This window comes from Ictidomys tridecemlineatus, chromosome 4, assembly GCF_052094955.1.
Source record: "Ictidomys tridecemlineatus isolate mIctTri1 chromosome 4, mIctTri1.hap1, whole genome shotgun sequence".
Classification (NCBI taxonomy): Eukaryota; Metazoa; Chordata; class Mammalia; order Rodentia; family Sciuridae; genus Ictidomys; species Ictidomys tridecemlineatus.
The window spans coordinates 12,535,493-12,545,094 of NC_135480.1; the positions used below are offsets into that span (position 1 = coordinate 12,535,493).

At 36.3% G+C, this 9,602-nt stretch overlaps 1 protein-coding gene across 1 annotated transcript; it reads right to left on the minus strand.

Moving 5' to 3' along the window:
* Positions 1-856: 856 nt before the first annotated feature.
* On the minus strand, positions 857-7,766 carry Oosp4a (oocyte secreted protein family member 4A). The gene is made up of 5 exons (XM_078044866.1): positions 7,700-7,766; positions 6,160-6,338; positions 2,277-2,374; positions 1,807-1,938; positions 857-905 (listed from the first exon to the last, which is right to left on the minus strand). Exons 1-5 carry the CDS (start codon positions 7,764-7,766, stop codon positions 857-859), a joined length of 525 nt encoding a protein of 174 aa, XP_077900992.1.
* Positions 7,767-9,602: the final 1,836 nt, after the last annotated feature.

Sequence of the window (9,602 nt, forward strand, 5' to 3'; positions counted from 1 at the left end):
GAATGAAATCCTGTCATTTGCAGCAAAATGGTTGGAACAGATGGACATTACGTGAAATAAGCCAAACACAGAAAGATGAGTACCACATGTTCTCACTCGTTTGTGGAAACTAAAAACATCGACCTGATGGTAGAATAGAGAGTGAGAAGGGAGAATGGTTGGATAAAGGAGGGCTGGATTTGGATCAGTGCACAGTGTAGACATGTGTTAAAACAACATACTGGACCATCAATGTGAATAGTTAATACATGTAAATTTAATAAGCATTTATAAAAGGGAATTCTTATTTCTAATGATTTCATATCATTAGAAGGAAGTGAAATGGGGATTAACTGGAAAATTAGATTACCGTATATTATTCGGTTGCCACCTAGAACAGATTATGATGAGCAAATCTGTTCATAAAAGGCAGTTGCCTCACACTTGAAAGTGCCCTGTGACTCTGGACTTAAGCTTTTTTTCACAAAATAGAAATAACTATTAAAGGGGCTGGGGATATAGCTCAGTTGGCAGAGTGCTTGACTCACATGCACAAGGCCCTGGGTTCAATCCCCAGCACCAAAAAAAAAAAAAAAAAAAAAGAAAGAAATAATTATTAAGAACAGCAAAACTTTATTTTTTAAAAAATTGCCTTTGTTGCAAGTTTAAAAACTGGGAAGGCCATTTTTCCCACCTAAAGACTTCATAAATATGGCCAGTGTAGGTAGCATGTCATTTAAAAGGATCATGTTGAAATGGTAAAAGAGGATATCCACAGGCATTTAGCCAACTTGTCAGAGGCGGTGAGATCTCAGGCAGCTTGAGCACCACGGTTAGGTTACTTCACAGTCCAGCAATTACAGCTTGATTCCTACACTTAACAGAAGGGAATGTAGTTTTTAGGATCCAACAAGGGAAAAATGTCCCTGAAAAGGAAGGAAAAGAAACAGTCACAAAATGCTGATGAGAAACTATGATATGACCTCAGACCCACCGAGCCCCTCGGGCCTCACAGGGGAGGAGAAGCCAACTATTTGAAATCCCTGAAGCCATTACAATGTTCTGATGATTCAAGTATAATAGGTTATATATAAATATATATATGTAGACACACACACACGAACAACAGTATATAAGTTCCTAATAGATCTACTATATGATATACATTATATATATGTGCATACGTACACTCATATATATAAAGAGAGATTATTATATTTTACATATAGTGATATATATAGAGAGAGATGAGGGAGAGAGAGAAATAAAGCACATGCTATTATCTGGTAAGTTCTCAGTTAACCAGTGTTTATAAACTTTACACGGCCACCGTATCTCAAGTTTTAAATTATGAGTGTCAGCTGATACATTGGGGAAAAAAATAAAGATCTGTCCTTCTGACATAGCTAAAGTCCAAGGAATAATTCTTATGACTGATTTAAGAGGAGTGTTCTATTTTGGCATTTAAATTCTTCTAGAACAAAAAGCTGATTAAGAGTTAGCAAACATATCAGTTACCATCTTCATGGAAATTCACAATCCTATTCCATATTTATGCTATAGATGCCAAAGATTTTTTTTTTTGCAGGCGTAGATTGATAATACAAAATGGTTCTCAAGGTTGCAATTATAAAAGTTTGTTTGAAAGAACGAAAAATGTTAATGAAATGTATACCTAATGTATACCTAAGAATACATAATTTCAACAATCCTGAACTAAAATCTCCCGAGTATTTGGTATACAAGGTATGGTGTATGTCATTTAACAAACCAATACCTATTTTCACCAATGTAGACACTTATGGCACTAATTCAAAATACTCTCACCTAGATAATGTTCTCGGAAGGATTTCCAAGTGTTCGACTTCACATGACAGGGAGCATTTCTGTCCCACTGGCCTTCTGGATTCACGACTACTATTACCTCGTATTTTCATCACCAAATTTATTGGAAACTTTCTGAACAAAATAAAAAACAAATATATAGATTTGAGCACTGTTTTAATTAAATTTTTGGAGACAAGGAACATCTCAGAAATGGAAAGTTTGACAACAGAACCTCTCTAGTATCATCTCTTTGATGATTGTAGATCAGCCATATACCAATTGACTGAGTATCATCTATTTATTGACAGAATCAACTGATTTTTTTTAGATCTACTCACTTAACTAACCAGAATTCTATAGATCAAATCAGGCCCAATTCAGTGTACTGTGCAATAATTTTACTTTGATCAGACCTGGGTGGCTAAAGACAATGTCAGATAACCTTAATCTCAGTGATCTACTATACTTACCTTTGAATGTAGCATGATATTGGGATTTGGCCAATGAAATCTAAATGCACCGGATCATATGTGATTGAACTTTCAATGAGGATTGCTAATGGGTATTCCTAAAGGTATAAAGAATATAACTTCAGTTTTTTAAATTGTATCTCATTTTAATGGTTTCAAATTCAATTTTTAAAATGCAGCATATGAAAAACAAGGTAATCATCCTGTTTAGCTTATGATATAAAGTAGATATAAGTACAAGCTAAAATAGAACAGAAGAAATAAGTGACAAAATATGTTTGTAGCAGACATTAATAGTTCCCAGCATAATATATGCCTAATTTTTTAGTTAATATATATTTATCTAATTGTTTTTCTTCAATAGAAAACACATAATTTATATATTTCTTATACATGCATTTATCTGATGCTCTGCCTTTTAGTTACACATATTTGAGATAAATGTATTTTACTATATATTCACTTTCAAGAGGTCAAACAACCATCAAGTGATCTCATATTATTATACAAACTGTATAAGATGATAAACAAATATAATTCTGTCTACAGAAAAAAAAATAGTTCCTGGCATAGTCTGAGGAATTTATTTATTTGACAGTGAGTCTGCATAGACAAATTTGCTCATCATATTTTAAGAATCAGAATCTGACTGAGGCAGACCTAAGTTACTGTGACTTCTAGTTAAATATTTGAAAACTTACATCCTATTTTCAAAATTGAGATAATATAAACCAGGAGTTGGCGAATGTTTTCTAAAATGGGCTAAAAAAAATAGTCTTTGCAGACCATACTATATATCACTATACCCATTCTTCTGCCTTTGTTAGCATGAAATCAGACATATGTAATAACTAAATGAAAATGACTTTGTTCCAGTAAAACTTACTATACAAGGCTGGGATTGTGGCTCAGCAGTAGAGCATTCGCCTAGCACCTGCAAGGCACTGGGTTGAATCCTCAGCACCACATAAAAATAAATAAGTAAAATAAAGATCCAACGACAACTAAAAATTATATTTAAAAAAATTTACTATACAAACAACAGAAGCTGACAGGATTTGACCATTGGTGATCTAACTTTAGACCTTATTTTTGTTGAATGCGTTAAAAATATTTCTGAGAACAAACAATTGAAATAAGAACTTTACTCATTTATTTACCTTTAGAAGGATGAATTCCATTGAGTAAAAAACAATTAGTATGCTCTAATTAAATGCTACAGTTTAGAATACTTACATCCTAGAAATGAAAAACAACTATCAAAAATCACACATTCAATTAGAGAATATCATGCTAAGCAAAGGAAGCCAATCCCAAAAAACAAAGGCCAAATGTTTTCTTTGATAAGTGGATGCTAATTCATAATGGGGAGAAGTGGAGGAATTTTGCATTGGGCAAAGTGGTTGGGGGAGAGAAGAGGAGGGGGTAGGGGAATAGGAAAGATGGTGAAATGAGAGGGACATCATTATCCTGGGTACACGTATGATTTCATGAATGGTGTGACCCTACTTTGCATACTTCTCTGAAGTGAAAAATTGTGCTCCATTTGTGTACAATGAATCGAAGAGCATTCTGCTGTCATGTATTAGAATAATTTTTTTAAATGACATACTCAACTCTTCCATGCATTCAGATACAGTCACTATTTGTACATGATTCATCTTTAAACATTTCATTTAGCATCTAGAAACTATGGTATTCAAGAGTGCTTGCTGGTACCTTATATCATCCAAAAGCAAATAAAATGTCCATGTTAAAAACTTCTAGTGTTGAGCATTAAGCAGGAAATGTTTATTATACATTAAGGAAGTTCATTTTAACCTGGAGTTCTCACAAACAGGAATATGTGAGTCCTGGGGTCTTGTGATACAATAAATAGGAAGAGAATAGAATACAAGTCACATTATTGAATACCTGTTCCTCCTCCTGCTCTTACAACTTCATATCTTTTCCTTTCTCTGAATTTCCTTTTTCACCCCCCCCCCCAGGGAGTTTCTCCCTTCCTGGGTGACAAATGGAAATCTCAGCACCTATCTGCTTAAAAATTACCTATCTATGGTATCAGTGAGAAAGAGAGATTCTTCTCCAAGATGTTCCAGCAAATATCCTAGAAAGGTTCCAGGTGAGCTGACATGACTTTCTGAAGTGAAAATTGGTATGGACTCTTCGTTTGTTTCCCAAATATTTGAGTTCCTACATTTTACTAACCAACAATTACACTTGGTAATTGATTCCGCCATGTGCCAAGTTGGGTGCTTACCGTGTGCTGAGCATTCTTTTAGGTACTAAGGAAGAGAAGCCAAGAAATGATGGGGCCATGCACCCAAAGCCAAGAATAGAATCAGTCCCCCCAAAATCATTTATACCAGGAGTGATGCAGGTGTGGTTCCAAAAGGGAAAAACAAACTGTCATTACCAGTCACAGCCATAAATTAACATAAAGGAGGAAAATTAAAGTTTTCTCATTTCAGAAAAGACTGATTCTTCTCATCAATCAATACAGGGGAAATATAACCTGATAGACCCTGTATGTCAGTTGAAAAAATTTTAAGTCAACAACAACAAAAGAAGAGGGGATTGAAGAACTGTTCCAAAGTAAATGTTTCCTTCAGGTTAGATTTTATCACAGAGAACATAAAATCATTCTAGCAGAGACAAGAGAGGAGGCAAAGGAATACATAGTTTTTAAAAATTATAAGTTCTGTATTTCTCTTCTACTGGGGAAAGAATATAAATCGAGAGAGAGAAAAAAAATCAATTGACAATTAAGTTTCAACAGCTCAGTTTTAGCCAGTAGTTTGTGATCCTAAAATAATTGAAGAATACATTATTTGCTCTTAGATGGAGATGAAAGGAGGAGGGACAGGAAAGGGGAAGAAATGTAGAATGAATTTGACAAAATTATGCTATATGTATGTATAAATATACCACCGTGAATTCTACCTTTAAGTAGATCTATAAAGCACCAATCAAAAATAAATGAGTGGGGCTGGGGCTGTAGCTCAGTGGCAGAGCACTCGCCTTGCATGGGTGAGGCACTGGGTTCAATCCTCAGTGCCACATAAAAATAAATAAAATAAAAACATGCTGTCCATCTACCAAAAAGAAATTTTTTTAAATGAGTGGAGGGGGCTGGGATTGTGGGTCAGTGATAGAGCACTTGCCTGGCATGTCTGAGGCACTGGCTTTGAGTCTCAGCACCACATATAAATAAATGAATAAAATACAGGCCCATCAACAACTAAAAATATATATATATATTAAAAAATAAAATAAAAATAAATGAGTGGAAGGTAGACCAATAGAGTAGAAGAAAGGGAATAGGGAGGGGGGAGGGAGGAGGAGAAGGAGGAAGAGAAGAATGGGTATGGTGATACACAACAGGAGTGGGAGACCAGGAAGATAATTCATTTTGTGTGTGCTTTATAATTATAATCATTAATTATTTGATTTTTTATAAATTATATTTTATAAACAACATCCAATAATTAATTAAGTCCACAAAATCATTTATATCAGGAGTGGTGCAGGTGTGGTTCCAAAAGGGAAAAACCAAACTGTCATTACCAGTCACAGCCACAAGTTAACATAGAGGAGGAAAATCATAGTTTTCTCATTTCAGAAAAGACTGAATCTTCAGGAAAAGCAAGTATTTTAGAAGATATTGCATTTAAGCAAAAAAAAAAAAAACAGGGTCTAAAATAATTCTATTTAAGGAATAATAATCCTGTAGAATGCCTTCAGACTGTGTAGTGTGATTTCTGCCTTTGGATATTTTTCAGGGATTCACTAAGCATGATAATTGTCTTTAGACACAGTCTTAATAACTCTGTTAACATGGTATCCAAATTGTTTTTAAAAATAAATAAACAAATGCCCTTACATGAACCCTGATGCCACAAAAAGCTAGAAGATAAAGGAACTGGAAGAAGTCCTCCTCAACTATGTTCACAGGGCAGCCATACCCAAGGAAGAGCTCATTTGACTGAGGTTGCACGTCATTTATTATAGGTGTTCGTCTCACTTTGACCAGGAGCCAGGAAGCAGAACAGGTGACAGTCACTGTTGAAAGAAAATAACAAAAAGGGGAAAATATTATATAACGTGGGTGTCCCCCAACAACAGCTTGGGAAATTTTCAGCCTGTTCAACTTGGTTGAATTCTCAACTACAGAGTGAGAATGTTTTCTTTTTGTGTATTTTCCCATTGTAAGATATTGGATCAAATACTTCATCTCTGTGACTCAGTTTCTTCATCAGAATATGGAAAAATCTTAAGAGAGTTATTTCCTGAGATGTTCTAAGCCAAAGATTCCCCCCTCCCCCCGGTTTTTAAGAAAGCATTCAAATTTTACCAGTAGGTCTCATGAATATGTTTTGGAAATATTTCCCAATGTAACAGATCTAGACCTGAAATAGGAAAGGAAGAGCTTTTATAATTGGTTGCACACAAGTGAAAATTTATCATGTGCTCCTATTTAAATTTTTTTAGTTACAATGTTTGAGCCTGCTAATATTACCTGCCTGATAACTAGATGAAACCAAAGAATTCTAAAATTGCCAGGTGCAATGGTACATGCCGGAAATCCCAGTGACTGGGGAAGCTGGGGCAGGAAGATCGCAAGTTTGAGGTCAGCTTGGGGAACTTAGTAACACCCTATCACAAAATAAAAAGGACTCCAGATATAGCTCAGTGGTAGAGCCCTGGGTTTCACACACACACACACACACACACACACACACACACACACACACACTCTAAAATAAATAAATCCCAAGTTGAACAAAGAATTCTAAGATAAATAATATTTCAGTTACCTCAATAACTTTTATGACTGCTAACAAATTTTGGTCTGAGTCATACTTATTGTGTCTCTGTGAATTCAAGCTATTATCCCATACTTACAGATGAATAAACTTATGCCCTTACATAACTGCTAAGTGGCAGAGCAGAATTAAAACCAATGCAAAATCTATTCAGAGTCTCAACTCTAAAAAGGAATCATTTACAGCTGAAAACAGCTGACTACTCTCTGACCAAACTTCCTAACACATGGCTAGAACATGCAGACCTAAGGAATTTTCTCTCCAGGGGACCTGGCAATCTCTCCTGATTTTGCCAGTCAGTGCCAGTATTTTATATTCTGCACAGAGACTAGCCAGTCTCTAGACAAAAGAAATTATGAACTTGGAAATTTTTTGAAAGTGTGGAGAAAAATATCTTGAGATCAGCTCAGGGGACAGATTCAAAAGGAAGAACTGTGCTGAAGATGGATGGTCTAAACCCTAGCTTACTGCAACCTAGCAGTGTTTTAGCAACTGATCACCAGATGATACGAAACAAAACCCAAAAGTCAACAGTATGCTTTAAAAGCACCCGCACTGCTTGAAATTGCCACCTCTGGAATTCTCTCGGTTACTTACAATCAGCAAGACCCTTAACGGACACAAAAAGCATAAGAAGCCCTCCTAGCACTCCTGAGAGCTTCATTGTCGCTTCAAGTCTCAGTCCCAGGTATTACAACAAGCAAGAAACCAAGGTAGGAGGGCCTCTGCAGGGTTTATAAACCTCTTGCCTCCTCAGCTGTGAGTGATGATTTACCATCCTGGAAGACACTAAGAAGCCCTTAACATAGTCTTGGCCTTTTTTCCTGGGAGCCAAAATTACAATTATAAATCAGAAAATCAGGGAAGAGAATATAAAAGTAATCCTGGGTGTATCTCCTAGGGTGTCTTCCCCAAACATGTATTTGTCTTACATATTTGATGTCTGTCTATTGGATGATTAAAGCAAGGATTTGCAAGGTTAGGAGGAATCCAAGTAGTAATGAAACTGAGTTTTGAGATCGGACTAGATTTCCCACTTTTCCAATTTCCTTTTGGGTTCTTGTCTTGCAAATTTGAGGAATAAAATCCATGGACAAAAAGGGAAGGCAAGAGTAAATGAAGTAGCATTTATTTAGGTGAGAAAAGACAGAACTCCTGCAAGGCACACAGCACCAGCTTGCTAACTTGGGGGCTTACATGGGTTTTGAGTATGAGCATTGATCAAAATCTATGTTAAACAGGCCTGAGAAAGTATCAAGGCTATTGGTTGTGTCCTTCAGCCTGAGTTTCAATCATTCCTATAATTCCCTTTGTGGTTCACGCCTTCCTTCCATTCCTGCCTCTCTAAAACAAAGGAGTTGGCCAGAGTGTTTCCACAGGTGAGTCCTATGGTCTTTTTTGAAACAGGCCTTGATGGTACCATTGATATTTCTACCAGTTATCTTCCAGGTGCCGTCTCTGCCTTTAAATAAGACCTCAATTGAGGCCAATTACCCATTGCCTGACCCTTATTTATTCTTATTCGTTAATACCAAAGAACCATTTGCAAATTGAATGAAAATACTGTATACCATATAATCATGTTCACTATGGGATTTTGTGAGAAAAGAACTGGGAAAAAAAAAAAAAAAAGCCAATGCCCCACTACCAGCCAATGATTCAGGTCCAGTAAGCCTGGGCCCAACAGCACTAACCACCTCCAGGAGGTCCTGGTTCAGATAAACAAACCAACACAGCATGGTCTAAGGGCTGGGAAAATGCAACTTTTAGATTTCGAGGCATTTGTCATGAATATGTACATATTAGGGTGCTGAAGAAAGATTCTCTAAGGGTATTTTTGGGCAACTAAATCTAGAAATGAAAATTCCTAAGAGAAAGGGCTAATGGGAAAGAATAACAATGCTGCCCAGCTCCGAATGTTGGAAGCTTCAAATTTTGAAACCTCTAAAAAAGTTCCATCTCAAAACTAAAAGTCTACTGGTTTGCCTGAAGACATTAAATGGCATGTCACATAGCCTGTGTCAGCTCTGAGCGCAGGATAATTGCTGGTGAATAGTGTCAAATCCCGATACAGATCTCCAGGACTGTGAGCTGACGTGACACAGAACCAGCAAAGAGTTCCATCTATGAACATCAGAAACCTCAAGGTGATGTCCTCTCTAGTACTTTTTTCTATTACATTGCATATTCTTAAAATCAATAGGATTTTAGAGTGTTTGATGCTTAACACATTTATGAAGGTCAAGGACTATAATCAGTCAATTTTATTTGACAATAATTTTCTGTTCTCTTAATCCTACAGGTGAACATGTTTTTTTACAAAGTTAACAAGAAACTGGGTATGGTGGTGTGTGCCTATAATCCCATTGGTTTGGGAGACTGAGGCAGGAGGATCATGAGTTCAAAGCCAGCCTCAGTAATTTAGCAAGGCCCCAAGCAACTCAGTGAGACCCTGTCTCTAAATAAAATGTTTAAAAGGGCTGGGGATATGGCTCAGTGG

Coding starts and splice junctions, on each gene's coding strand:
- Oosp4a (XM_078044866.1), bottom strand. CDS start 7,766: ATGAAGCTCTCAGGAGTGCTAGGAGGGCTTCTTATGCTTTTTGTGTCC. Junction 2,375..6,159: donor TTTGTGGCATCAGGGTTCAT/GTAAGGGCATTT, acceptor TTATACCTTTAG/GAATACCCATTAGCAATCCT. Junction 1,939..2,276: donor ATATCATGCTACATTCAAAG/GTAAGTATAGTA, acceptor TATTTTGTTCAG/AAAGTTTCCAATAAATTTGG.